Raw genomic sequence first — 27,667 nt, 5'->3', positions numbered from 1 at the left:
TGAGGGGACCGGGCGCCCGGCCGCGGGAGCGGCAGGGGTGGCGGCCGCCGCCGGGGTGCTGCGGGCTCTGCGCGGAGAGCCGGGCGGCCAGCTGGCGCGGGGCGCGGGCGGGGGGGGCGCGCCCCCTCCCCCCTCCCCTCCCCCCCGCCCCGCCCCGCCCGAGGCCGTACCTTGCGCTGTCCCAGGAAGCCGCCGCCGGAGCCCGCGCCGGCCTCGGGTGTCTCCGGCGCGAAAGAGGAACAGGAAGCCCCGCAAGCCCTCCCAGCATTGCGAGAGCCCCTCCCGGCAAGGCCCGTCCGCCCGTCCGCGCCCCGCTTGCGCTCGCTCGGGCCGCGGGGCACACGCTGCTCCCCGCGTATCGGCGGCGCCCGCGAGGGGCGCGGGCCAGAGGTGGATGCGGCCCCAGCCGGCCGCGGGGCTGGCGCTCGCCGAGGTCCGCGCTCCCGCATCTGCTTCCCCCGGCCGGCGGGCCCGCTGGAAGCCCCCTCGCCGGGCTGAAGGTCCGCGCCCCCTCGCCCCCTCTGGCAGCCCCCTTCTCCCGCTCGCTCCGATCCCCTCGCCAAGCCATCCCCCGGGCAGCCAGCAGCGCACTCTCGCCGCAGCAAACGCCAGTGCTGGGAAGAAGCACCTCTCGCCTTTCCTGATCAGAGGACTCCCAAGACAGTTCCCTCTCCCCACTGCGCGCCAGTTTACACTCCTCCATCGCCCCCCCCCCACTGAGCCTTTTTCCCCCGAAGCATGTAGCCCTCTGATGCAGGGCCGCTGCCTTGGCTGCCCCTTCCCATACCTGAAGCCACCCTGGCAAGCCCGACGCTGTAGCCACCCTCTTCGCCCGCTGGCTCGCCTCGCAGCAGTGCCTCGGCCCTCACCCTCCATCCTCCCGCCCACTGCCGTGGCGACACTGCAAGGGGGGGCCAAAGGGACACCAGCAAGGCCCCCATCTGCCCGCAGCTCGACAGCAGCACCCAGCCATGAATTCCTCAGCATGGCCTGGCCAGCTGCAGGAATCCCAGCCCTTCCCCGAGGCGGACCGGCGTGCCCAGGCCGGGCTGGGCCAGCTCAGGGGCTGCGGGAGAGCACGGAAGCCCCCACTAGCGCTGACCACCGCCCAAGCACCGAGGGACGGGGAGGCCCTCCCGGCAAGCCCGCAGCATGCCGGGCAGGCCCTGCTGCGGCCACACTGCCGGCTGCATTTATGCCCAGCTCACACACAGGTGGCCGTTCCACGTGGCAGTGGTGGCCGCGACCGGGGACCTGCGAGACCAGCACTGCACGGCATGCTGCTCGCCGGAAACCGGCCTTCGTCAGCCACAGGCGATGGGAAAGGAAAAGGCGAAGCCACAACAGGCGAAATAAGGATTGTGTCCAGAGAACACAGGAGGGGAAAGCAGGATTGCATAGTTCCAACATTTAATAAACTTTAATCTCTCTAGCGTTATATCCACATCCATTAAATTAAAAAAACACTGGCCGCAGGAATCAGCTCCTGCTTTAAATTACAAGAAATTATCTGTGCACCAAAAAGTTATGATAGAAAACGAGTCCTGGGCAGCCTCTCTTCTGCCCCACTGCGCAGCCTCCACCAGGCAGCCCCTCCCCGGGGCCAGCAGCAGGGAGCCAGGGCCAAGCTGGGGGGTGGGGGGCAGAAGCCCAAGACCAGTGAGAGATTGTCATCCGAGAGGAGGAAGGGCAACAAGGCACATGAGGAAAGGTGGAAGCTCCAGTGACTTTGGGCAGGTCCGGAAGCGGCGCGCGCGGCTCGGCGGGCAAGCGAACTGCTGCCCCTCCCTGGGGGTCCCGCTTGGGCCGCAGGGGGCACGGCGCTGCCCGTCCCAGCTCTGCAGACATGTGTGGAAGAGGAGCCCAGCTCTCCGCCCAGGCTGGGGGGCATCTCAGGGAAGAGGGCATGGGGGCGGTTGGGCAAGGAGAAGGTCAAAGGCAGAGGTGCCAGCCCCACGGACGGGGGGGAGGGGACGAGGCTCGGGCTGTTCTTCGGGGCCAGGAGGCGGCAGCCGGGGACCTGGCCCACCAGGAAGGGGGCTCGGTTCCCCAGCCGCCTGGGGACAAGGCTCTCTCCTGGGCCTGAGAGGAGGGTCTTTGCCCCCTGCTCCCCCCCCACAGCCCTCACCCCACACGGAGGGAGGCCACTGCTGTCCCTCCTGCCACGATGGGGACAAACTGGCTGTCTAAAAATCACTTTGGTGAGTTGAACGAGGGCGGGGGCCGAGCGCGCTCTCCAGCAGCATCTAGCTGACCCCGAGCAGAGACCTGGGCCCTCGGGGCCCCCCGCCGTGCCGGGGCCACGGGCTCGTCAAAGGGCACGCTGGTCTCTGATGAAGGCAGTCCTCTCGCTCTCGCCCTCCTCCTCCTCCTCCTCCTCCGGCCAGGTCTCTGAGGGCAGCCCCTTGTAGGCGATGAGGCCGCCCTGCTCCAGCGTGAAAGCCTTGCCCCCCCGCAGGCCCGAGCGCAGTTGCAGCATGAGGAAGACCACGACGAAGACCAGGACGATGAAGGCACAGCTCAGGCCAGCCACCAGGACAGGCAGGCCACTGGTGGGGCCAGCGAACGTCACCCCCTCCCCCAGGGCTGGCGAGGCGCGGCTGCTCTGCATCGGGTGTGAGCAGGTGTGCTCCTGGCTGCTGAAGTGGGCGTGGGCCGGGCAGGAGAGGCACTGGTCCGGCGCGGGCCCCGCACAGGTGGCACAGGAGGGGTGGCAGGGCGTGCAGAGCCGGGGGCGCAGGTGCGGGTCCAGGCTGTTCTCCAGCGGGGCTGGCGCGGGGCCGGGGGCGAAGCCAGGCGGGCAGCTCTTGAGGCAGCTCTTCTGGTGCAGGTAGAAGCCCTCTTCGCAGACTGCGGGGACATGTGGGGGGGGGGTCAGGCCTGAGGATGAAGCCCCTGCCTCCCCCCAGGAAAGCTCATGGGGGTGCAGCCAGGGGGCACTGACGGTGGCGGTAGCTGCCCACCCCGGTGGCCCAGGAGGCCCCTGCAGACTCACCCACGCAGGCCTGGCTCGTGGCGAGCGTCTTGCATCCCGTGCTCTCCAGCTGGTTGGAGAAGCTGGGCGGGTCGCTGGCCGTCCCGTAGAGCACGAGCACAAACTTGGTGAGGGTGCCTGCGAGGAGCAGGGGCCAGAGTGAAGTGGGGCGCGAGCAGCCTGCCCCGCCGCCCCACACAGCCTCCCCTTGCCCTCTGCTGGGCCACAGGCCCCAGGCCCCAGCCTCCCCCTCCCCGTGTCGCCTGGCCTGCTCTAGGCCTCTTAGCAGGGAAGGCGGACAAAGGATGGGCACACGGCCCCACGGGAGAGGACGGGGAGGCGCTCGGCAATTGGCCGCCAACGAGGGCGCCGTCCAGGCCACTCCCCCGCGTTCGCCCGACGGCAGCCGGGCTGCTCTGCGCCAGCCGCCACGTCCGGCTCGTGAGCCGTGGCACGGCCTCGCCCACTGCGGGACCAAACCCCTGCCATGCCCGCAGCAGCGCCTGACGAGAATACGGCGCAGGAGCATTTCGCCAACTGGCCGAACCAGGCGCTGGGTGGGCACTGCACGCCCCTGCTGGAAGCCAGGCGGGATACACCGTGTGCACAGCAGCTCAGCGGCCCAGCAGCCTTGTCTGGGCTCCCGGCCAGGGTCAGCCGGCTTGTCTGTCTGTCTGTCTGTCTGTCTGTCCGTCTGTCCGTCCCTCCCTCCCTCCCTCCCTCCCAGCGACCGACTTGCTGACTGTAGGCATGCTTGCCTGCAAGTTACTCAACAGAGCGTACGTCTCCCAGTAAGCAAACCTGGACCTTGCGCAGCATTTTCCTGGGACTCTGAACAACTTCGAGCCTCGCCTGGGGGAGCTTCAGACCTTCCAACCCATGAGGTGCTGGCGGAAGGCCTGCTGGGAGCTGCGCCAGCCCCCCAAAGCACCGGGACTCCCAGGACATGGTACTCCAGAGGCTCCAGCAAAGGGTTGGGGAGTCTTGTCCAGCCCAGGAAGGTTCTGGGCCCCAGCCAGCCCAGTGTGACTGGGAAGCATGCCGGGCCGGCAGCAGAAAAGGGCCTCTCTCTCACCACTGCCCCAGAGGAAGCCTCCCAGGGCCGAATGCAGGAGAGAAGCAGCTGCTGGCAGGGGAGGAACCTCCTTGGCTGGGGCAGGGGGCACAGCAACTGATGGGACAAGCAGCAGAGGATGCTCAGCAAGAAAAGCAGCAGGTCCCTGCGAGGCCAAGCAGAGCCAGCGGAGAGGCTGTGACGTTACCATAATTATTGGCTTCACTCGTGTTCTCTATTTCCAGCACCCACTCGCCAGAGGGGTCCTCGTCCCACGAGTGGGTTGTCATGAATGCCCAGTCATTGAAGCCGTCCGCAGAATAGTCGTGGGGCCTGGCCGGGGCAGGAAGAGAGCATGTCACACACCGCCGGGGGAGGGCGCGAGCCCCGCGGGGGGTGGCTGGGACGGGAGTGGACTCACCTGGCAGCCAGCAGGGTGGAGCGGGTGCCCATGGGGCTGACCAGGTAGATGGCCAGGTCACCCCGCCGGTTGTACGAGAGGGTGAGGCGGGCTTGGACGTGCTCCAGCAGGCCCACATGGCTGGCCTTCCCCTGGCAGGCGTCCACCTTCTGGCGCACTTCCAGGCGCTTCCCGATGTCCCTGCAGGACACCGCACGCACTCACCACAGAGGCCACGCAAGGCTGTGACCGAGGCAGGACCGCCCCCGGCAAATGGCCACCCCACTCCCCACCCAGTGCCCCACCAGCAGGACGGCCTGGGGCCCTCCGCTCAGCCCCCCAGGGAGCAGCCAGAGCGGAGCCGGTGCAGGCGGGGGCTGCATCCTGGGAAAGCCACGCTGGGGGCCGCCTCAGTCCTCTGCCGCACTTGGAAGCGTGGCTCGGAACTGATCCCCTCCTGGGGGTCCTCGCTGCAGGGCTTCCGCGTCCCCGGGGAGTGGTTTGCAGCCTTGGCCCCCGCCGCCCCCCCCCGGCCACGGGCAAAACCGCAGCGGCAGCCCAGCCCCCGCAGGGGCTCCCCGGGATACATGGGGGGCCGGTCGGCACCCAGGACGAACTTTGGCTCCGTGAGGATGTCGATGCTGCACTTCCGCTGAGGCCCCACAGAGGTCCAGTTCCGGGCCAGGGCCACCATGGCCCCCGCGTCCAGGAGGCCATACCCATAGGAGTGGCTGACTGCAAGCAGAGAAGACGGGCTGGTGAACGCGGGCGGCAGCCACGGCCCCCCCGCCCCGCCCGCCCCGCGCCCCAGCCAGGCGGTACCTTTGCGGCCCACGCCGTTGGTGGCCCAGTCGTTGGCGTTGAGGTGGGCAGGCTCGGAGCTCCGCACCACGAGGTGCTGCATGTCCCGCCAGGTCAGGTTCTTGCTGTGGGGGGACGCCAGTCAGGCGGGCGAGCCGTGCGCCACCCACCCCTCCATCCCCGGCCACGAGGAGGGGCCCGTGCGGCCGACCCCGGGGAGCCTCCCCGTGCCCTTACTTGGCCTCCAGAGCGAGCGCGATGATCCCGGCCGCCAGGGGGGCGGAGGCCGAGGTGCCGGTGTGCGAGTCGGTGCACTTCTGCCGGAGGTCCGTCGTCACCTGCAAGTGAGGCGGGCATGGGCCGTGAGGGCGGCTGAGGGCCCCCCCATCCGGGCGTTCGCCCGGGAAGGCCCCCGGCGAGGCTTGCGGGGCGCTGGGCGGCGCGTGCCGCAGGCGGCCGCACAGCCCGGCCCGCCTCCCCCGGCGCCGGCACTCACAATCTGCTTCTCGTTCTGGCTGCCGCTGCTGTAGGTGGTGGCCAGCGTGGAGGAGCAGGCCTCGCTGTACCAGGGCACGTTGCCGTACTGCGTGGTGCTGCTGATGGAGAGCGTGTAGATGCTGTTGGTGTAGCCGTCGCAGTTACAGCTGTCGTGGTCGCGGCCGCCGTTCCCAGAGGCCCAGACGAAGATGGAGCCCAGCCCGTTGCGGCCCTGTGTGAAGGGCCCGGTGAGGTGGTGGTGGGGGCACGGCCGCTGGGCCCCCCACCCGCAGGTGCCCGGCCTGCCCCCTACCTGGCTGACCCCGCGGTAGAACGCCTCCTCGGCCAGCCGGGCCGGCCCGTCCACCGTCTTGCCGTCGTCCTCGGGACCCCAGCTGGCGCTGTAGATGTGGATGTGGTTGGGGTTGAGCCCCAGCGAGCGCGCCTCCACCGCGTCTGTCACCTCTCCGTCCAGCATGCGGACCCCTACGGCAAGGACATCGTCTCCGCTCGGGTCGCCCTCGACGCGGCAGGGCCGGAGGAAGGCCACAGAGGCCGCCCGCCCGCCCTGGCCTCGGCCTCGGCCTCCGCCCAGAGGCCCTGTGGGGGCGCTTCCCCCGCCACGTACCTCCGATCTTGGCATTGTAGGCCACGCCCACGCCGCAGATGCCGTTGTTGGCCACGGCAGCCACCTCGCCCGCACAGCGTGTGCCGTGCCTGCAACGGGAGGAAGGAAGGAAGGAAGGAAGGAAGGAAGGAAGGAAGGAGGGTCAGCCCGGGCGGGGAAGAGCCGGCGCGCCCCACCGCCCTCCCAGGCGGCCCCCACCTGTTGTCATTCATCTGTGTGTAGCGTGGCTGCGGGTCAGCATCCTGGTCGTTCACGTCGAAGCTGGCCGCGGGGTCCTGTGGAGAGGAGAGCCCAGCGTCACGCTCGCCGGGGCTCGCCGGGCCTGCCCCAGCCCAGCCTCCCACCCGCTGCAGACGGGGCGCCGCCACCAGGACCCGGGAGGCCGGGGAAGGAAGGGCCCCATCCCCCCGCCGGCAGTCCGGGCAGGCGTGCAGAGCAGCCGTGCCCGGAGACCGCCGGTGGGCGTCTCTCGAGGGAAAGCCGGGCTGGGGCCGGCGGGCCCAGGTGCTGCCGCAGACCGGTTGCGCCCTGGCTGCAGCCGGTCCAGCGGGGCCGTCGGCAGTGACGGGCGGCAGCAGCGCTCCGGGGTTTCACCCGAGACCCACCTGGAGGAGCTGGAACTGAGCCAGCCGCCTGCTGGGCGCCAGGCAGCCCCTCCGAGGGGGAGCCCAGCACTTGCGCCCTCCGTGAGCCCCTCCCCTGCATGCAGCTGCCCTCAGCTGGAGAACGGCCTGCCCCGGGCCAGGGCAACGCGGCGCCCGCAGGCACCAGGGCACCACAAGCATCCTTCCCGCCGCTGGGTTTCAAACAAAGACTGATTTCCATGGGCTCCTGAGACGGCTTCAGCCACCGCCACCTTTATGTCCGACGGTTGCCCCCGGAGCTCCCAGGGAGCTCCGAGACAGCCTGAGGAAATGCAGATGGCAGCCATGCCTTCCCCTGCCTCTGAGGGAAGGGGAAGAGGTGGGGAGGAGCGGGGCTCCTGTCATGTCTGGAAGACTGAGGAGCTAAAGCGAGCGGGGTCGGGGGCAGGCAGCAAGAATCTGGCGGGGAGGCTGCTGGGGGAGGCTGTGTGTGGCGGGCAAACGGTCTCTCAGAGCTGAGACTGTTTCGGCAGCAGGAGGGGCTTGTCCTGGGAAGGGGCTCACCCCCAGCAGCCGCTACCACGAAGAGGCAGCTCACAGGGAGCTGGGCGGGGGTGCAGGCGCGCTAGAGGCAGCACCTCATCCCGTGGAGCCCCCCCAACTCACATAGTTGGCCTCCAGGTCTGGGTGGTTCTTCTCGATGCCGTCATCCAAGATGGAGACCACGATGCCGCGGCCGGTGTAGCCCTGCTGCCACGCCTCCTGCACATTCAGGTCTCGCTGGTTCCCGTTCGACTGGAGGGGAGGGAGCCACAGGCCATTCCACCGGGGCCCTTCCGAGGGTCCCGGCCCCGGCCCCGGCCCCGACCTGCCAGCCTGGAGCTGGGACAACCAACCAGCCTCCACCTTTGGCAAGAGCACGGTAGCCCAGGACCCTCCCCAGGCAGTGAGACCAGCCCCCCTGCATCTGGGCAGCAGCACACCAATGGCACCCCACCCCCCACTGCTCAAGCCAAATCTGTTTGTCCACAAACTGGAAAGAAAGATCCTGCAACTGCTATCAAATTCCCTGTGAAAATTACTTGGGCAAGCCGGAGGGACCCTCTCAGGAAGAGGGAGGGGGCAAGCCGAGCCCCAGCGACACAGGTCCAGCAGCTGCTGTGCCCCCCACATCAGGGGCTCCCCCAGGACAGAGGCACCTGCACTCTAGGCCCTGTGACCTCACGTGATGAGGGCCTTTGACCGCACAAATCCGCAGGCAGGGAGTGACTGACTAACTCCCCTGCGGATGATTATCTGGCCAGCAGGCACGCCAGGCGCCGCACCCCGATTCTGTGTGGGCGGGATGCGACACTCGCACAGGGAAGGATAAGGAAGTGGGGCACGGTGGCCTTGCCTGCCTGGGATTAAGCGCTTGGGGGCCTTTCTCTCCCTGCAGAAGCCCTGCCCTCTCCTGGGCACTCACCAGGTACCACTGCTGCGGGAACTTGGGATCCGTCGGCTCCAGGAAGGCATCCCGCTTCGTCCTGCGCTTTGCCACCTGCTGCTCCAGCCAGGCCACCTGAGGCGGGGAGGGGGGAGGGAGGGGGCACTCCATGGGTGGCCTGTCCACTTCCCGGACCTCTGCGACACGCCTGGCTTCAGCAGCGTGAAGCCACAAGGGCGACCGGCAGAACCAGGGATCTGCCAGGCGGCCACGACTCCCCAGCGGCGACAGCTCAGCTCCGTTTGGCAGAGAAATGAAAGCCCCACCACCCCCCAAGTCCCCGGCTGAGCCACAAGGCCCCACAGAGTGCCGCTCGCCCGGGCCATTGCTCCGGGGGCCGCTGTGCAGCCACGCGAGAGGCCACGGCTACACCAGGCATGTTCGCAGAACACAGGCAGCCCGGCCAGGCAAGAGGCCACAGCACTCGCCTGGCCGCTGGCAAGGAGCGGCCACAGCTGCCCGAGACCCCTTCCCAAAGTGCCACACGGCAGCCGGCCCAGGGGGTGGAGGCAGCAGCTCGGGACCCCGAGGAGGACAGCTCCACTCCTGCCTGCTGCGCCGGCCCTTCTTTGGTGGCTTCGCCACGGCCCGGGCAGGGTAAGCGGAGTGCCAGGCGCTGGGGGCGCGACTCCTCTCAGGCGCCATCCTGGACCTTTGCTTGGGGCCTCCTTCACCCCAGAAGGCATGGGGCCTCCACTCAGCACTGAGGAAAGAACCTGCGCCCCTCCGGGTCCAGCAAGCCCCCCGATCTCTAGAGCCACCGTGCTGCCAGCCTGCAGATCCCTGGCAGTCCGGGGCAGAGGTGGCCACAAGCCGTGCCAGCCATGGCCCTGGCCAGGGGCCAGCCTGCAGGGGCATCCGCATCGGGCACCCACCTGGGGCTCCCTGCTCAAGTAGGAGTGCCGAGACCGGTGGGGAGACAGCGACCGCTTGGCCACCGCCCGGTGGTGGAAGTGGTAATAGTCTGCAATGATCTGAGGTGGAAGAGAACAAGACATGAGACCCCCGCCAGGCCCACGCCGCATGCCGGGCCGCGCTCCCCCGCACTGGCCCAGGCAGAGGATGCATCCCGTCCACAGCCGCAGTGGCCTCCCCGCTTCACAGGAAAGAGGACTGCTCTGGTGCAGCCCTGAAGCGGGGCGCCCCCCCGCCACAGTGTTGCGGAGTCTCTGGCCTGATCTTCCCTCCTTAGACAATGCCCCCACCCTGCAAAATCATGCCCTGGGGAGGGCAGTGACTCCCCAGCCCACTCTGGCAGGCTCCTCTAGCCCTGGGGGTGACCCACTGGGGACTGGAATCCTTTTCCCTCTGCACGCCGTTCCGCCCAAGCCGGGGGGCTGCAGGGCAGAGGCAGGTGTCTGTGCCTAGACCACAGGCAGCGTGTTTTCCTCAAGGCCTAAGAGCCTGGAGGGGGGAGAAGGCAACCGCAGACCCTCCCCCAGGCTACCTTAGGTCTCCCCTCTAACTCCCCTCCCCGGGGCCTCGGCTGTGAGTCACCAGGGCAGTTCCAGGGCTCCAGGAGCCACATGGGATAACAGCAGCAGCCCCATCAAGGGGGAGGAGAGGGGAGGGGAGGGGGTGCAGTGGCTGCCTGTGTGTTGCGGGGGCAGAAAGGCTCCTCCCCACACCGGGACTCCCAGCACCCAAGAGGGGAAGCACCCCCGCCCATGTCCAGGTTGGCCGCGCTGGCTGCGGCAAAGAAAGCAAGCGCCCCGGTCCGCTGAGCCAGCCACAGCACGCCCTTCTTCCGGGGGAGCAGTCTGCCCCACTGACTCCCAGCCCCTTCCTCCCAAACACGGAGAAGCCCAAGAAAGCCTGCCAGACGGCCCTGCTTGGCCTGCTGCAGGGGGCCGTCGGCAGAGGGTGGGACAGAGTGGCTTGCCAGCCCCTGCGGACGGAACCTGTTTGCTTGAGCTTTGCACCTGCCAGCACCTATGGGCACCGTGCACGGAGGCCTGGAGGGAAGGGCAGGACGACACGGGGGGGGGAGTGGGGTGGGGCTGGGGGTAGAGAGGGCCCCCTGAGGGAGTCTAGATGAGAGGAGGGAAAGCAGGGGGGCTCTTCGGCCAGGCACCTTGGTGGCCGTAATTGCCGTAGCCAGCACAGGTGTTGCCACTGCTGCCGCAAAGGCGAGCAGCGGCCGCTGCCTCCCAGACCACGCCTGGGGCGCCTCAGCCCCGGGGACAAGTGGGGAGTCTGCCTGCACGGGGGAAGCGATCGGAGGCTTCGTCTCCCTCTCTCATCATAACCTGATAGGCCACCCGTGAAGCCAGTGGGTGGGAGATTCAGGGCAGGGCAAAGGAAGGGCCTCTTCAGACAGCACGAAGGGGGGTACGGGATTCACTTCTACCAGCTGCACTGACGGTTGCCAATTCAGACAGCCTGGAAGGGGGCAGGGCAAATTCAAGAAGTGGGCAGCTCCCCATGGCTATGCGTTCGGAGGGCTCTAGGCTGCCCCGGCCCATAAGAGGCCGAGTATTCCTGTTGGGGGGAGTGTGGGGACATGCTGAGCCACTCGTGTCTTCCTGACCTGCTCCAGCACGCCTCTCCCTTCGCTCCCAAGCGAGGATGAGGCGGTGCCCTCTTGGCCAGAGAGGACCTGGGACACTGCGGCTTTGCCAAGATTTCCTCACTTTGCTTCCTGCTTGCCTTTCCAGAGACAGCAATCAAACGCCCAGCTGAGCAAACATGCAGCTGGGACAGGCAAGGGGCTCTCTGGGGCCCAAGCAGGGGAGCACGTATGCCTGCCCCACCTGCCTGCCCCCAGACACGTGCACACAAAATGCCAGGCTGCCCTGCCTGCTGCGTGTGGCGGGGCCAGCTCCGAAAAAGCGGAGCCAGCGGCAGTGTTGCCGCAGCCACGCAGCCCCACTCAGAGCAATTCTACACGAGGCCAGGAACTGCCGGGAGCCCCGGGCATGCTGCAAGCGTCCCCTGCATGGAATGGACAGGTTTCCTCGCCCACAGCAACGGGTCCCGAGAGACAGACCCGAGAAACCACGGCGGGAGGCGCCTGGACGAGCCTCGTGGGCAAGACTGGGCAGTTCACCTCCCAGGGGCCTCAAATTTGGCCGCCGGAGGGAAAGCTTCCTCCAGCAAAGAGTCACCTGGGTGGTTCAAAGTCTGGAAAAGAAAGAACCACCTTCATCGATGCTCGGCGACCGATGGGCAGGCACCGGAGTGCACAGCCAGCTTTGGCTGCACCTCCTCAGAAAGATGGCGGCATTTCGCCCACAGAGGATGCTTCTGGGGCTGACGGGCGCCTTGAGCCCCACTCTGCACAGGACACTCAGTGCGGTGGCAGCCCCAGAAGGGCCAGGCTCGGGCCCCCCCATACCTCCTCAGCGGTGGCCACACGCCAAGGGCACCACAGCGGCCAGCAAGGGGGCAGCAGGCACGCCTCCCCACCCATGGTGCCGTCCAAGCACCCCTCCCAGGCGCTCCCCCAGCTGACACGTGCTGACACGTGGCAACTCCCAGGTGCTTCTCCGCCACTGTCCAGGGCAGCTCCCAGAGAAGCGGGGCCAGCTCAGGGCACGGAAACAGCCCAAGGGAGGGCCTCCCCACCCACCCAGCAGGCTGCTGACAGGCAAGCAGCCCAGGGGATGGGGCTGTGCAGCAACCCTGCACTGCGCCTCGCCAGTGGGACTGGCATCCCCGCATCTGCTGCCAAGCGGGCGCCCGTCCTGCATCAACACGGGGCGGCCGGGCCCAGTGCCCACGTGGCCTCTGCCAAGATAAGGATAAGGAAGCTGGCCGGCCAGCCACCCACAGAGGACACTTTCCCAGCAGCCAGCCATGAACGCTCCCTTGTGAGGGAGGCGCACCTCGTCACCCTGCCCCAGGCTGGAACCTGCCCGGCAGCCCAAGCTGCTGCAAAGGACGGGCCTGGGGCTAAGTGCCTGCCTTGGCATGAGCCTGCCACGTTCCACCTGCAGGGTTTGGGCAAAGGTGGGGAAGGCTCCTCTCATCTCCAAGCCCTGGTCCAGGCTGGGCCCCGTCACAACCAGAGCATTCTTTCAGGAGAGGCCAACAGAGCAAAGAGCTCAAGGAAGCTTCTCGCCATCAGGGCACCCATGTACTGCAGGGCAAAGAAAATCCAAACCTATGAAAGGCCAAGGTCCTAGGAGCAGCTTTCCTCCTGTCACAACTGCTGCAATCATCAAGCAAACTTCCCAAACAGAAGGGCCCACCCCGTCCACCCGCAGCATCGTACCTCAAACTGGGCCAATTTACTTTGATGCCTTGCAGAAAGGGGCATCCTCGGGTATTCCGAAGCCCCCCACAACACACACACCAGCGGGAGGCAAGACAGGCTGTCCCTCCCCGTCGTGCCCTGGGTATCAACCCCACAGGCATCTGTTCCAGGGACTGCAGTGCAGGACGGAAGCCAGGCCTCCTGGGGGTGGTTGTGCCACCCACGTACCACTTCCCTCTACCCTCCCAGACGTTTGCAGTGGGCTCCAACGGTCTCTTTTCCCCGAGTTGCGGGCTTGGGCTTGGCACCCCAACCCTCACTCACCGGCCCCAGGTAGAGGAATCCGTGCTTCCGGGCGAGCCGCTCCGCTTCCTGGGGCCCTGCAGGGACCAACACTGCCCAGGTGTTGGTGTAGATGTGCTGGCTCAGGACCTCTCTGGCCAGGAAGTCCACGGCCACCATCAGAGCCCACCACAAAAGCAGCACAGGCGGTCTCAGATCCATGAACGCTGGTGGGGGACTCGAAGGAGACCCTCAAAGTGGGCTTTGCCCAGCAAGGCCCCAGTCAGTCCAGGGAAGCATCAGGGTGGAGCTCAAGCAGGGGGGAGAGCAGAAGCCTGCAAGCTGAGGCCCACTGCCCAGTTCCTGGGGACAAAGAGAGAGCTCAGGCGTGGGGCAAGAGACGCAAAGAACTCGCGGCCACAAGGGGCAGGCGCTGCTCGCAGGGCCAGGCCTGCAAAGACCCACCCAGCACAAAGTGTGCTGGAGGCAAGACGGCTCCTCTCCTCACAGGCCACTCTGGCACCAGGTGGGCACAGCCAGCCTCACCTGAGACGCGCCTCTCTCAGCATCAATGCAGGAGGAGGACCCTTCTCCACAAGCCAGGAAAGGCCCAGGAAATACTTGCTGAAGGAGGGAAGGGGCTCCATCCCCTGGGCAAGAGATCGCCTGCGGACAAGGGTGCCGCCTGCACAAACTCCCCGGCCCGCCACACCGGGAACACAAGACACTGGCCTGGAAGCAGCCAGGGGAAGCCATGCTTGGCCTCCTCATTATACCCCTAGCCCAAAAGGCCGTTGGGGGCCATCTGCGACCTGGAGGACTGGGCTTGTGCTCCTCAGTGGAGGAACCATGCATCAGGCCACTCCAAGAAAGCGTGGCCTCCCCCCAAGAGCTTCAGGATCAGGCAGGCTCAGAGGGGAGCAGGACTGTCCTGGATGCCGCCCCCCAGCAGCCAGCAAAGCCCTGCGGCAAGGGAGTCGCGCGCACCCTCCACGGCCCTGCTCAGCGCTCACCCAAAGTGCTCCGGACCGGCAGAGCCTCTGCGGCTTCGGTGGCAGCTCCACCCAGGGCAAGCTGCAGCTGCCCAGCTCTTCCAGGGGCTGGAGCCATTGGCAGGCCAGCCTCAGCCACGGGGGGCGGGGGGCGTCCAGGCAGCCGGCGGAATCCAGGAGCGCGCCTGCCCCCTCCCGCCAGGCCACTCTTTGGCACTGGAGTCGCCCACTTCGGATGATGACCCGCGGGGGGGGGGGCAGCGGCTCCGGCCCCGCGGCTGTTAGCACCGCGGAGCAAAGCAGCAGTCCCTGGAGCCGGCGCAGCCTTCCCGCACAGCAGCCCCGACCGCTTCGCTTTTTACGATGCTAATTATCCGGGAGGCCATTTTTAAAGGGCCGGAAGACTCCGGGCCACCGCGGGTCCGTAGCAGGCTGCCCTGCGCAGGGCTTTTCAGCGCCAGGCGCCTGCCCTGCACCGCCCTCCTGCCAGGGCACAGCCCCGACGCAGCCCGCTCGTCCTCCTGGAGGCGGCTGCCACGAAGGGCCTTTGCCAGATTCACGGCGGGAAAGCTACCGGCGACCCCGTCCGGAGCGTTCGGGCTGCTGTCCCGCTCCCGCGGGATGGGGCCGCGGCCCTTTGGCCAGGCTCGCCACCTCCCCGGCCGCCCGGGGAAGGCCACCTCCGCTGCTGGCTCGGCTCGGCTCGCTCCCGCGCGGCGAGGTCCGGCAGCTCCGGGCCACGGGGGCCAGGCCGGCCTTTCTCAGCGGGCCCGCCAGGCTCGCCCGGAACGCAGAATGACTCATGCCTGCCCGCCGCCCTGCGGGCTTCGTGGCCGAGCCGGATGGCGGGGAGAAAGAAGGGCAGCCCGAACGAGGCGTGAAGGTGGCTGCTGCCCCCGGCGCGCCAGGCCCGGGCACGGCTGCCGCCCGCGCGAGTGCCCGGCCCGTCTGCGAGCGGGTAGCGCCGTCGCAGGCCGGGGAAGGCCCGCCGCGCCGCGCCGCGCCGCGCCCCACCCGCCCGGGGGCCTCCGGGCCGGGGCGCAGCCTCCTTACCCGCTCGGCGTCCCTGGGCTCCGAGGTTCACGGCGCGCTCCAGCGTCTGCTTGCGCCGCCGAGCGCGGCCGCTCCGTAGGCAGCGGCTACGCAGCCAGCCGCGCTCTCCGGACGGAGGAAGAGCCCGCGGGCCACCGGAGGCGCGAGCGCCTGCCGCGCGGGCCGGCGAGGGGCGGGCCGGAGGCTTGTTGACGCGGCGAGCGCAGGGAGGCCGTCGGCTCGGGGCGCGGGCGGCTGTGGCTCCCCGGCTCGCCGACGGGGCCCCCCAGAGCGCGGCGGCGGGCGGGCGGGCGAGCGAGCGGGCGCCTCCGGATGCCGTCACTCCCGACTGCAGCGGCGCCCGAGAGAGGCGGGCCGCGCCCCGCTCCGTCCTCCAGGAGGAGCGCGCGCAACGCCCGCCCCTCGGCCGGCCCGGGGTTGTCCGGCCCGGCCGTGGCGAGCTTGCGCCCGCCCCCCACTACCCTTCCCGGGGCCTCCTTCGGCAGAGCCGCGCCGCGCCGCCCGCAGCAGCAGGCCGCCTGCTCCCAGGGACTGGCTTCCGGCCTGGGGCGGCTGCGGCCCCTCGGGCCCTCACGAACCGCCTCCTTGCGCCCTCGAAGCTCCTGCTCCTACGCAGCGCTGGCGCCCGTCTTAGCGACGCGGGCAAACTAGGAAGCAGCTGTTGGGCTTGACTGAGGCGCTCCCTGCGCCCGGTTCCTAGATTTTGTGGGAACAGGAGCAGTGATTCAGGCTCTGGTAACTCCCCGCTCGGATTACTGCAACGCACTCTACGTGGGGCTGCCCTTGGAAACAGTCCGGATACTGCAACTGGTGCAGAATACAGCTGCCAGGCTGCTGATGGGGACCGGTCATTATTCTCATATAACACCGGTCCTCTACCAGCTCCACTGGCTTCCAGTTGAAGTCCGGGCCCAATTCAAGGTGCTGGTTTTGACCTATAAAGCCCTAAACGGCTTGGGACCAGGATACCTGAAGGAACGTCTCCTTCCTTACATGCCCTCATGCCCCTTAAGATCTATGGGAGAAGCCCTACTCTGGGAACCCTCTTAAGAAAGGTAAAAAGGCCATCAACTCCGAGTAGGACCTTCTCTGCTGGGGCGCCCAGACTCTGGAATGTACTCCCCAGAGAGGTACACCTGGCGTCAAGTTTATATTCTTTTCAGCGCCAGGCCAAAACCTTTTTATTTAAATAGTATTTTAAACTCTAATAGTTTTTTTAGTTTAGTCACTCTGTTTGGTTTATTGTTTTGTTCTGTTTTATTATTGATATTGTTGTTTAATTGTCCTTTTACAAATTGTAAGCCGTCCTGAGATCTTGTATAATAGGGCAGCATACAAAAGCAATAAATAAATAAATACAGACAGACAGACAGACAGACGTGGGAGAGCGAGGCCAGCTGCATGGCCGGGCTTTCCTCTCCTCTTGGCAGGACAAGGGAGCTCTAAAATGTGGGGCGGGGGGGCAGGCTGAGAACGGCTCCTTCCGTCTCCTGGCTGAACTGGGCAGAGAGAGTTCTGCGCCCCTCTTGCCTCAAGTGACTTCCCTCTCCAGGATTGAACCCACCAGGGTTTTCTCAGTTTGGCTGGAGCCTTGCTGCACGGACGGGTCACATTTCCTCACCCCTCCATCCCTGAAGCCGAGTCTAATACAGTGGTACCTTGGTTCACAAACGCCTTGGTTCACGACCAAATCAGGTTGCAAACAACAATTTCATGAAAATTTTAACTCCACACTGGGTGGCAACCAAGATGGCAACCATCTCCCCCCCCCCCCCCCGAGTGTGTGATCACAGGTGTGCTCCTGCAGGAAAGATGAGCACAATCTCGGCCATCTCCCCCCTTCAACCAACATGATCGCAGCCATCTCCCCACCCCCACCAAGTGGGGAGATGGCCGAGATCATGCCTGTCTCCCTCCCCCAGTGCGCCCTGTCTCTCCCCACAATGGCGCAATCTTGGCTGTGCTGTGGGGGCGGGGAGATGGCTGTGTTTGTGCTCGGGGGTGGGGGGGGAGATGGCTGCAATCTTTGTTGTCACTTTGCTTCACATTTTTCTGATTAAAAAAAAAAAAAAGGTTACAGAATGGATTAACCTTATTTACATTGAACCTTATGGGGAAATTTAACTTGGGTCATGACCAGAGTCCTTGAACAGATTAGGTTTGTGAGTCAAGGTACCACTGTACCTGGATGTTGTCTGCCTGTACACTTCCTGGGAGTAGGAACAATGGAGCACAGTGAGACAAACAACTGAGTAACAGGGCAGGAAATGGGGCTGCTAACTTCCGTGACAGAATGAAGCCTTCTAACAACATGTTCAGTCACAAAGCACCTTTGCTGTGAAGGTTTCTCTAAGTGATGAAAAACTGCCCATGAGCATGTCTGTTGGGGCAGCTCTTGTGAGCTGTGAATGCAAGAATTTAGCAGGAGCCCTTCTGCTTCCAAACCATGGGGGGGGGGGCACTGAAAATGCATTCTTCCCTGTCTCTCAAGCCATCTTCTCCAACCTGGTGCCCCGCAGATGCGTTAGACTGTAACTCCTGTCACCTCCAGTCAGCGTGGCTAATTGTCAAGCTTCTGGGGATGATGAACACTGTACTGCTGGCATACTTTGGGGGGGGGGGCAGGTTGGAGAAGGTGCTTTATACAGCAATCACCTGGATGACTCAGGAAGGTTTGCAGACCAGGCAGTGGTGCTAGATCAGTCCTCAATGGCCTCCTTCTGACTCAGGACTGAAGAACACCAGAGCTGTGGTTTTGCCTAGGAGGCAGGTGCCACTGGAGGCTTCTCTTGGTGCTTGTATTCTCCCTTGGGAAAACCCTGCCTGCCAACAGTCGACAGAACAGTTTCCTTTGTTAGTCCAGTGTTGTCTACTCTGGCAGCATCGCTTCAGGGTCCTGGGTCTTTCCCAGCTAAAATTCAACTGGATATTGGCTTTTTGGGCCCCTGAAGGCAGAGCAGGAGTCACACCATGGAGCAGTCTCTTACCAGAACCTTAAAAGTCAGGAACCACCCTTGTGACATCTACCGTTTTGCTCTGTTATCCCTTTCCTAATCCCTGATATAGCCTTCACCTGAATCAATGTGTGTCTTTGGGAGCAGGTTCACAAACTGCACCTTATGCAGGGACCATGCATGTACCATTTTTGACCATGGCCAACTAGAAAGCTGAGTGGTGGGGGAGAAGCTGTGATATCCTAGACTCCAGGATAAAAGAGATGATGTGAGTGCCTCTTACAGCATGCAGGAAATCAGACAGGTGACTTTCAGAGAAAACCAGGGTGGCAGGAAATGATCACTCTGTTAATTCTCTCAGAATAACCCAAACTGCGTCAGCTTTGCTACTGGAAATCACAGAGATCTGATAAACCAAATGCCATTTCAACCTGGTTTTCAGAATAAGAGAGATGGTGCTTTGAAACCTACCAAGTTTCAGCATTTCCTGTTAATTAAGAGAACCCTTCATTCTACATTGCAGGAAAAGGCCTGCTCCTCTGGGAAAGGGCCTGCTAAATACACCTCCTCTGCCAGAAATTATCCTTCCCGGAGCTGACCCCAATTTCTCCTCAACAGACAGTGTAATCAATTCCCCACCCCCGCTGTTGCCTCATACGTGTGCGTCACTATTTGCGGGAAGAGCCCCAGCAGAGACATTACACAGGCAGACTTGTGCACATAAGCACGGTCCCTCAGCCATGCTGCCAGTGCCCTCTCTGGACACACATTCAGAGCTTTGTCTGTCTAAGGGACCTTTGAACTTTGGCTGCAGTGAGTCCTGACAGAGGTAACCCAAAAAAGCACACCCACAGCAAAGTTTCTCAGAAATGGGGTTTTGATTGACCACACCACTATCAGCGTACACAGAAATTATATGCCATGTGATGTTAGTCGCAAAGTCGTGTCCAACCGATCAAGACCCCATGGACAACATTCCTCCAGGCTCTCCTGTCCTCCACCATCCCCCAGAGTCCTCCTAAGCTTACACTGATTGCTTCAATGATGCCATCACACAGAAATTACTGTTAAGGAATTAGCTGCTTGCTTAAACACAATAAATGAACTCCATGATGGATTCAATTATCAGTCCGAACACTTCAATTGGTGCAAAATAGAGCTGCCAGGTTGCTGACGGGGACGGGGCGTTATGCTCACATGACTCCAGTCCTCCATCAGCTTCACTGGCTTCCCATTGAAGCCCGGGCCCAATTCAAGGTGTTGATTATGACCTACAAAGCCCTAAACGGCTTGGGTCCTGGCTACCTGAACGAGCGCTTACGTCCGTATATGCCCGACCGCCCTTTGAGATCTGCGGGAGAGTCCCTTCTCCGGGAACCCTCCATGAAAGAAATTAGGAGAGTAAGTACCCGGAGGAGGGCTTTCTCTGCGGTGGCGCCCAACCTATGGAATTCACTCCCCAAAGAGGTCCGCCTGGCACCGTCGTTACTGGTTTTTCGGCGCCAGGTAAAGACCTTTTTATTTAAACATCATTTCAATTGTTAAAACATATGATCTGGCCTGGGCAACTTCTTCTTCCTTCTCTTTCTCCTCCTATATTTTTATTTTATACTGATAATTTTAATTTTGTATTTGTAAATCAATGTATTTTCTGTATTGTTATATTTAATGGTAATTTTATTATGTACTATTGTATTTCAATGTATTTTATCATGTTGTAAGCCGCCCCGAGGTTTCGGCAAGGGGCGGCATAGAAATGTTATAATAATAATAATAATAATAATAATAATACATTACAAACAAACCTATACAAATGAAGCAGTGAATAGTGTTGACATTCCAGTGTGGATAAAAACATCTCAAAAGCCTTTTTGGATGCCTAACCAAAGGGTACAGACATGTGGATCAGACCAAGTTGGACTGTAGTCCTGATGCATCTGCAAGGTCAGGACTTAAGAAAATTGCTCTGGGAGAGAAACAGGTCCCAACAAGTGTGAAGGGATGGGAAGCAGCTTGCAGAGTGGGTGGCACAACAGGGTGAGGCCTTGCACATGGTTACCATGACAAGAGTAGGGGTGTCTTCCCTGCTTAGTAACCAGACTCCAGAATTTCCAGTCAGTTCCCTTCCAGAACTACTCTAGATTCCCTCCCAGACCCATATCACCTACTGTCACGTGTGTTCTGTTTTGCCCATCCCTTTCTACCATTTTGTTATGCAACACTTTCAGCAAATTTAATCTAATTGCACCAATCTTACCGAAATACCAATTTGAGAATGAGGTACCAATATGCGTATTCAGTGAGAACACTTTATATGTGACTTTTATTGAGAAAAGTTACACAGGAGTAAAAAGACGCCTAAATCCCCAAGCTATATTCTAGTCATTCTCAGACTCACATCTGCACAATAATGCAAGCGCATATGCACTGAGCGGCTAGGTGAGTAGATGGGCACACACCAGCCACGGCTGATGGCAGAGAGAGAAGGCAGGTGGTGGTGAAGGCAGGGATGCTGCCAGAGGCCTCCAACAATACGTAAAAGCAGCAGCACAGCCAGGTTGGCACGTCTCACCTTGATCACTAGGCCAAGCACCAGAAGATGTGCTATGACTTCTGACCACAGGGCGACAGTGGGAGGCAGCTCAGAGCAAGCAGCTACTAGCTATAGCAAGGCCTTCAGCCTATGACTTGACTCATTCAGCGTGGCACTCATTGGCTGTTGCTTCATCCTGCACTAGGTTATCATTTAGAAGTAGCCCCCTGGCCAAATAGGCATGGGGCACCTGCAGGAGCAGCAAAGACTGTCTTGAAGCATCAAGTAGCTTCAGTGAAGAAGCAACATTTGGCCAGAGTTGTTACTCTGCTGGGGAAATGCAGATGTCACAGTACTGCAACATTCAAAGATGAATAGGAGGATAGCTGGGAGATGTGAGGGTAGCAAATGGCAGCAGCTGACAAGAGTGATGTTTACTAACATGGGGTAGGGTGTAAGCCCTGGAGAAGGCTGGCTTTGAAAACCAGCTCCATCAACTTATTGCCCAAGTGGCCGTGGTGGCGCATTACAGTTCTGCCTGTCATGGAAAATGGCTTTGCTTGGGATGCTGGCAGGCAAGACAGCACCTCTCCGGCAAACATGGGCGGGTCCTGCCACATGTGGGTGTGAACCACCTTGTCCTCCAGGAAGCCACAGCTGTTGTCCTCCATGAATTCTGACAGAAAACATACAACAGCGGTTTGAGCATCATCTTGGCTGCTATGCAGTCACATCTTCCAGCCACACCATGTACCCTACAGCCCTGGCTCCAAAGTTGCCCAGCCCTGTTGTGCAGCTCTCTAGATATGATCTGTGCGGCTACTGCTGGTGGCAGTGCAAGAACATTTCCTCTTCTAACCCTAACCCCTCCACCGAGAGTTTACCGTTTGTTAGGGCAGAAGAAGCTGCCCTTCACCCAAGGGGTGTACAGGCCTTGTCATATGCCATCTTTTGTCACATTTTGGTGTCTTCCTGCCTTTGAAAAATGTAACTTTCTAACAGCACCGGTGAAACAGATATCCTACCATTTTGTCAGCTGGTGTCTTGTCTATAAAAACCACCAAGTATAACTAGAAGACCCAGGATCCTGAAGCAACGCTGTCAGAGCGGGCAACGCTGGAAAGGACAGACCAACGGGCTGGAGCTGACGGACCTGCAGGCCAACAACACACGGCCCGTCGTTGCTAAAACGCCTCGTAGCGATTCCTGGCCTCCGCTCCTCCCCGCAGTCTCTCCTCCGGCGTCTCCGGGGCTCGCCGACACCCGTGCGGCTCCGGCCGTGGCCTGCGTGAAGCCGAACCCCGCCGCCAACGCGCCCCGCTGGCCGGAGCCTGGGGCGCCTGTGCCGCCGCCTTCCGTCGGCGTGCCCCCGGCCAGGGCGCCGCCCGAGCCCGAAGCAGGCCCCGGGCCGCGCCGAGGCCCCTCCGACGGCGGGCGGGCCCCCCTCGCCCCCGGGCCGCGTCTCGCTTCGGCGGCGGGCGCTGCGCAGCTGCTCAGGGCGCAGCACGCCCCGGCGGGGCCCCAGGCGAGCGCGTCACTTCCGGCCGGACCGCCGCTCTCGCCGGAAGTGGGCGCGTCGAATGACGTCGTCGACCCCCGTCTCGGGCCGCGCTTCCGGGTCGGAGTCGGTGTTTGGCCTCGCTCCGTCGTGCCTGCCGCCGGCACCCGCGCAGCCACCATGTCGGGCTCCAGCAGCGCCCTCATGAAGCAGCCCCCGATCCAGTCCACGGCGGGGGCCGTGCCCGTCCGGAATGAGAAGGGTAGGGGGTCCGGCGGGAGGCGCCCGCTCGGGCGGGGGGCGGGGGGGGAGGTGCCGGCCGGGCGGCGCTCTGCCCCGGCCGCGGGGTGCGGGCGCGCCCCTGACCAGCCCCCGCTGCCCTCCTGCAGGGGAGATCTCCATGGAGAAGGTGAAGGTGAAGCGCTATGTCTCGGGAAAGCGGCCGGACTACGCTCCCATGGAGTCCTCGGACGAAGAGGACGAGGAGTTCCAGTTCATCAAGAAGGCCAAAGAGCAGGACCTGGAGCCAGAGGAGCAGGAGGAGGAGCTGGCCAGCGACCCCCGCCTGCGCCGCCTGCAGAACCGCATCACGGAGGACGTGGAGGAGAGGTGAGCTCCTGCGGCCGGCCGCCTGGCCCGGCCTGGGCGGGCTGTGTGCCAGGGTCCTGAGCCTCTGGCCTGCTCTGGCCATTCTGCTGGCCAGGATCGGGTAAAAGGAGGCGAAAGGGAAATGTGTGGAGCAAGCCTGCAATGGTGTGGTGCAGAGCGGGGTACTTGGTGCTCAGTGCGCCACTTCATTTGCCTGAGAGGCAAGTATCTGTATCCTAGGCTGGCGAGGCACCGTAAGATCGTGGAACCTGAAGTGATGGGAGAAAGTGACTCAGAGATGGAGGGAGAGGCTTGGCGCGTGGAACGAGAGGACACCAGCGAGGAGGAAGAGGAGGAAATTGATGATGAGGTATGGGAGCTGCTTCAGTTTGGGCTCTGCAGCTTGGGTTGAATTGTGTGATGTTTACAAAGTTGAGCCAGTACTTACATACATCTGGAATCTGAATCAGAGAGCTAACCATGAGTGGGATCTGTTGTTTCAGTGGAGGAGGAAGAGTGAGTGAAACTCTTGACTTCTCACTTTCGGAGATCTTAGAAACACAGGAAGCCTCCTTGTAGATTATAATCTTGTTTGCTCATCTCATCCAGTAATCTTTGATAAAGACCAGATTCCCAGGATCTCAGACACTTTTCCAAGCACTTTCTAGGGCAGTGGTCCTCAAACTTTTTCAATAGAGGGCCAGTTAAAAGGCTGAGGTGACTGTCATGGGCCAGTGAGGTGGGGTGCAGGCTGTTGAGGTGCCATTGGGCACACGTGAGGCGACATCGGGCGCACACGGCGGTGGCTTGCTTGCTCGGAGATCTCCCAGCAAGTCCAAAACCATCTCCGAGTGAGCAAGCCACCACCTCCCTGCCCGCACTGCAAGCATGCGCACGGGCAGCAACGCGGGCCCGATGGATGGCCATGGCAGGCTGGATCCATCCTGCGGGCCGTAGTTTGAGGACCCATGTTCTAGGGCTTTCCAAATGCGAAGTTATGGTCCTGCTGTGGAATAAGTTCCATCCTGTCAAGTGACAGGACAAGGTGGCTAATAAAGGATGATTCTCTTACTTACCCTAATCCTACCCAATTACTGAGATAGTCTTCACAAGCTCTTCCTTGGGTACCACATATCCAAACCAGTGTGATGGGTAGCTGCTAGAGAAAGAGCTTGTTTTGTAATGACTCTTATCTGTGAAATGTATTTTCCAGGGACATACACTGGGCATCTTGACTATATGTTTTGACACAAATGTAATTTTTTTTCTTCCAGTAGATGTTTTATTTCTAATTAGTTTATTAGACTGGTTCTTTAACTTTTTAACATTTCTGTTTGGATTGCTACTGGGTTTTTTGGGGGCGGGGGTCATTGCAAACTACCTTAAGTCATGTATCAATTATACATGCATACATATTTGCTGTGTATATTAGATGCTCCTTCTTAAAGCGATTGCACAGGTTCTTTTCATTTCTCCTTTCATGGCAGGAAATAGAGCGTCGCCGTAGCATGATGCGCCAGCGTGCTCAGGAGCGTAAGAATGAGGAGCTGGAAGTGATGGAACTGGAAGATGAGGGCCGGTCTGGAGAGGAGTCTGAATCGGAGTCAGAATATGAGGAGTATACAGATAGTGAGGATGAGACTGAGCCACGTCTTAAGCCTGTCTTCATTCGCAAGCAAGTCCCATGAGTGCAGGGATGAGGAGGCTGGCAGGGCCAGTCTTTCGAAAGCGGGAGCCGTGTGTCTGGGGGCATCTGCCAAGAGCCTGCCCTGTCAGTGCTTCTTTCTGTACTTTTGGCAATATGTGGGTGTAAATCTGCTTTCTGGTGGGGAAGACACCACTTCTGGAGAAGAGAAGCATAATGTGGGGATTGTTAGTAGCTCACCAAAAGGTCTGTTGCAGGAAGGACAGGATCACGGTCCAGGAGCGGGAGGCAGAGGCACTGAAGCAGAAGGAGCTGGAGCAGGAAGCCAGGCGGTTGGCCGAGGAGCGGCGCAAGTATACCCTCAAGGTAGTGGGAAAGGTGGCAGTGTGTCTTTGAGGGCCCGCAGAATGCTGGACCACACGAGGTGATTCACCATCCATTCATGTACTATAGATAGTGGAAGAAGAAGCCAAGAAGGAGCTGGAAGAGAACAGGCGCTCTTTGGCAGCCCTTGATGCTCTGGATACTGATGATGAAAACGACGAGGAAGAATATGAGGCTTGGAAAGTGCGGGAGCTGAAACGCATCAAGCGGGACCGTGAGGAGCGAGAGGCGTAAGTGGAACTAGACACTGCACGGGCCAGGGCTAAAAGGTGTCCAGCCCCTGGGGGCTTGTCATAGGATGAAGTGGCCTGGTTGAAGGGAGGCTTCCATGGAGAGAGAAATCTGTCAGGCCCCTTCCCTAGCATGTTGAATGAGATGGAAGTGGAAGGCAGGGCTGGTCCGTTGTTTTGAAAAGCCACAGCTACACTGTGTACCTTAATAGCTGACTTTAACACACCAGTCTGCAAAGTAAGTACTTTATTTTATAAATGCATCCTTTCCTGCATGGTAGAAACCTTTCTAGGGTGGCTTACAAAAGTTACACTAAAAATCCTGTGAAATCAAAAGCTGCAGTAAATAGCAGGTTAAAATGTGTGGAATGAATGAATGAATGTATTTATTTAGAATTTTTGTATGCCTTCCCATCACATAGCCTCGGGATGGCTTACATAAAATAAACACAATACAAATAATACAAATAAAATCCAGATTCACCCTGGCTGCAAATTAAAACCTATAGATGATATAAAGAGTTATTAAAATATTGTTTAAATAAAAAGGTCTTAGCCTGGCACCAAAAAACAAATAATGACGGCATCAGGTGGACCTCTTTGAGGAGCGCATTCCATAGATGGGACACCACTGCAGAGAAAGTCCTCCGGATACTTTGCCTCCTAATATCTTTCACGGAGGGTTCCCGGAGGAGTACCTCTGCTGCCGATCTCGGGGCAGGAGGGCAAATATGGAAGAAGGCGTTCTTTAGGTATCTAGGTCCCAAGCCATTAAGGGCTTTATAGGTGATAACCAGCACCTTGAATTGAGCCCGGACTTCGATGGGAAGCCAGTGAAGCTGGTAGAGGACTGGGGTTATATGAGAGTAACTGTCAGGTACACAGGCTTCAAGCCACATGGGGCTTCAGTAAGAAGCACGTTAGGGAAACTGCCAGCATATCCAGAAGACAGTGAACACCACCTCTTTGGGCAGATGAATCTCCATTTTATTTGGATTCTGCTTCAGTTTATTGGCCCTCACCCAGTCCATTACTAATGACAGGTATAAATTTAGCAGGGCCACCCCCATCAAATGGAGTGAAGTCAAATGGGTCATACTGCACTACAAACCTCTCACTCAGCAGCTTCACATGGATGTTAAAAAGGGCGCGGAGAGGAATAGTGTCATGTGGGGTTCCATAGCGTAAAGACTGTGAGGTTGCACAGTAGTGCTGGAGCACTGCACCTACTGGAGTCAGCCCTGGAGGCAGTGCTGGAACCAGAGAAGCAGAGTGGCCGAGATGCAGCTCGGAGTCCCCATCTGTAAAGGTTTCATGGTCAGTAATTCCAAAGGCCACTGAGATGTCCAGCAGAATTAACAGGGCTTTTGATTCTGGCATCTTTGCTGCTCATGCATGGGATGCTGAAGCGTGGCTTAGCAGGACATCTGAACTGTCCCTTCAAGTACGCGATGTCGCTTAGTAAGGTTTGCTTATTTATTAAAAATATTTTTACCTCCTCTTTGGGAGAAAAGGCTTCCAAAGTGGTTCAGTGGCAAGCAGGACAGGAGAGCCGAAGGCCTGAGCTGTTCCGTTATTACATATCCATGACTGACATGGGCCACCTTATGCACATCTTGGCAACAGGGATTTACATGTTGCAGGCAAAGGGCATGTCTGCCTGTGATAGCGTTCTGTTCCACACAGGTTGGAGAAGGAGAAGGCAGAAATTGAGCGGGTACGGAATCTGACTGAGGAGGAACGCCGCGCTGAGCTCCGAGCCAATGGCAAGGTTATTACTAACAAGGCTGTGAAGGGAAAATACAAGTTCCTGCAGAAATATTACCACAGAGGAGCCTTTTTCATGGTGAGTGACCAACCAGAAGTTTTGTCCCAGGAATGGGAAATGTAGGATGAACAAACTGCACGTCTGGGCGCAAGGCTGATGGCCAGATCGGGGTGGGGAGTGCCGGATGTAACTTTCTGTCATCTCCATTTTTTGTGGCTAACCTTTTTCCTTTTGGTCGGGGTGGGTGGAAGTAGTTTCTCTTGTGGCCGGCCTGCCAGGATGGCAAAGGAGAAGCTGCAAGGACCGAGCCAGGCTGCCCTCAGCTGTGCTCTTCTCTCCATCCAGGATGAAGATGAGGATGTATATAAGAGGGACTTCAGTGCCCCAACTTTGGAAGATCACTTCAACAAGACTATCTTACCTAAAGTCATGCAGGTACGTGGGAAAAGTGCCCACTCAGCCAATTCCAGTTCTTGGGTTTGAAGATGCAGCTAATGTGTCCTCCTAATCTTCTGGCAGAGAGCCAGAAGCAAAGCGACTTGGGGGCCCTTGCTCAGAGTTTCTAATACGCTGTCTTTTCCTCCTGCCCAGGTGAAGAACTTTGGGCGCTCTGGAAGAACAAAGTACACACATCTGGTGGACCAAGACACAACCTCCTTTGACTCTGCCTGGGGGCAGGAAAGTGCTCAGAACACCAAGTTCTTTAAGCAGAAGGCAGCTGGTGTGCGGGATGTCTTTGAGCGACCCTCTGCCAAGAAGCGGAAGGCCACCTGAGCCAGTCATGGAGGACAATTTCTTGACCAGCCTCGGAAGAACGGAGCGCTGCCATAGGCTTGGACCGTTTCTCCCTCATGCTTGTGGAGGAAGCCCCATCTGCCTGGCCCCCTTACTTGTTTCTAGGACATTTGTACTGGCCCAGCAGGTGCCATTTTTAACTTCAGAGGTATCCTGCTCTGCATAGGGGTACTGCTAAGTGGATTTGAAATGGATACACACATCGAAATTTGCATTAAATGTATTTCTTGTCAAGGCACTGCTGTGATGAATGAGTGGGACGCGGTAGCTGGAGTGTTGCTTTTATTCTTTTGCAAGGTACTAGCACTGGATGAGCCCAACGTTAGAAAGGCCTTCATTGCCA

General features: G+C 60.8%; 2 protein-coding genes and 1 long non-coding RNA gene across 4 annotated transcripts; 1 reads left to right on the top strand and 2 right to left on the bottom strand.

Annotated features, from left to right (window-relative positions):
- Window positions 1-1,393: 1,393 nt before the first annotated feature.
- On the bottom strand, window positions 1,394-15,184 carry FURIN (furin, paired basic amino acid cleaving enzyme). Of its 2 annotated transcripts, none has more exons than XM_044444836.1 (16): window positions 14,930-15,184; window positions 12,927-13,247; window positions 9,280-9,378; window positions 8,384-8,479; window positions 7,585-7,713; window positions 6,533-6,609; window positions 6,335-6,423; window positions 6,020-6,192; window positions 5,726-5,938; window positions 5,467-5,567; window positions 5,251-5,354; window positions 5,046-5,163; window positions 4,450-4,629; window positions 4,237-4,361; window positions 2,996-3,112; window positions 1,394-2,850 (listed from the first exon to the last, which is right to left on the bottom strand). In XM_044444836.1, the coding sequence occupies exons 2-16, from the start codon at window positions 13,104-13,106 to the stop codon at window positions 2,312-2,314; spliced, it is 2,340 nt and encodes a 779-aa protein (XP_044300771.1). In that variant the 5' UTR covers window positions 13,107-13,247; window positions 14,930-15,184; the 3' UTR covers window positions 1,394-2,311. The 2 variants fall into 2 exon arrangements, with proteins under 2 accessions (XP_044300771.1, XP_044300773.1); XM_044444838.1 differs by lacking the exon at window positions 14,930-15,184 and adding an exon at window positions 13,898-13,918.
- A 4,994-nt stretch (window positions 15,185-20,178) lies between these two features.
- On the bottom strand, window positions 20,179-21,705 carry LOC123030728. Its single transcript, XR_006416158.1, has 2 exons — window positions 21,442-21,705; window positions 20,179-21,092 (listed from the first exon to the last, which is right to left on the bottom strand). It is a non-coding gene; the product is annotated as an uncharacterized LOC123030728 (long non-coding RNA).
- A 310-nt stretch (window positions 21,706-22,015) lies between these two features.
- MFAP1 (microfibril associated protein 1) lies at window positions 22,016-27,558 on the top strand. The gene is made up of 9 exons (XM_044444892.1): window positions 22,016-22,176; window positions 22,304-22,523; window positions 22,743-22,872; window positions 23,990-24,177; window positions 24,405-24,513; window positions 24,601-24,761; window positions 26,448-26,607; window positions 26,875-26,964; window positions 27,121-27,558. The coding sequence occupies exons 1-9, from the start codon at window positions 22,095-22,097 to the stop codon at window positions 27,301-27,303; spliced, it is 1,323 nt and encodes a 440-aa protein (XP_044300827.1). The 5' UTR covers window positions 22,016-22,094; the 3' UTR covers window positions 27,304-27,558.
- Window positions 27,559-27,667: the final 109 nt, after the last annotated feature.

The sequence above is a fragment of the Varanus komodoensis genome, unplaced genomic scaffold (assembly GCF_004798865.1).
Source record: "Varanus komodoensis strain SLA01 unplaced genomic scaffold, ASM479886v1 scaffold46_1, whole genome shotgun sequence".
Classification (NCBI taxonomy): Eukaryota; Metazoa; Chordata; class Lepidosauria; order Squamata; family Varanidae; genus Varanus; species Varanus komodoensis.
Note: the sequence above shows the minus strand (reverse complement) of the source record. Positions and strands in the feature narration are given on the sequence as shown.

Bases quoted from the DNA above. Each gene is read 5' to 3' on its own strand.
- FURIN (XM_044444836.1), bottom strand. From the start codon at position 13,106: ATGGATCTGAGACCGCCTGTGCTGCTTTTGTGGTGGGCTCTGATGGTG. The intron at 5,355-5,466 runs GTAAGGGCACGG...GTCCCCCCACAG, and splicing joins GCGCTCGCTCTGGAGGCCAA to CAAGAACCTGACCTGGCGGG. The intron at 4,362-4,449 runs GTGAGTCCACTC...TGCCCCGGCCAG, and splicing joins TCCACCCTGCTGGCTGCCAG to GCCCCACGACTATTCTGCGG.
- MFAP1 (XM_044444892.1), top strand. From the start codon at position 22,095: ATGTCGGGCTCCAGCAGCGCCCTCATGAAGCAGCCCCCGATCCAGTCC. The intron at 22,524-22,742 runs GTGAGCTCCTGC...TCTGTATCCTAG, and splicing joins ACGGAGGACGTGGAGGAGAG to GCTGGCGAGGCACCGTAAGA. The intron at 24,514-24,600 runs GTAGTGGGAAAG...CATGTACTATAG, and splicing joins GGCGCAAGTATACCCTCAAG to ATAGTGGAAGAAGAAGCCAA.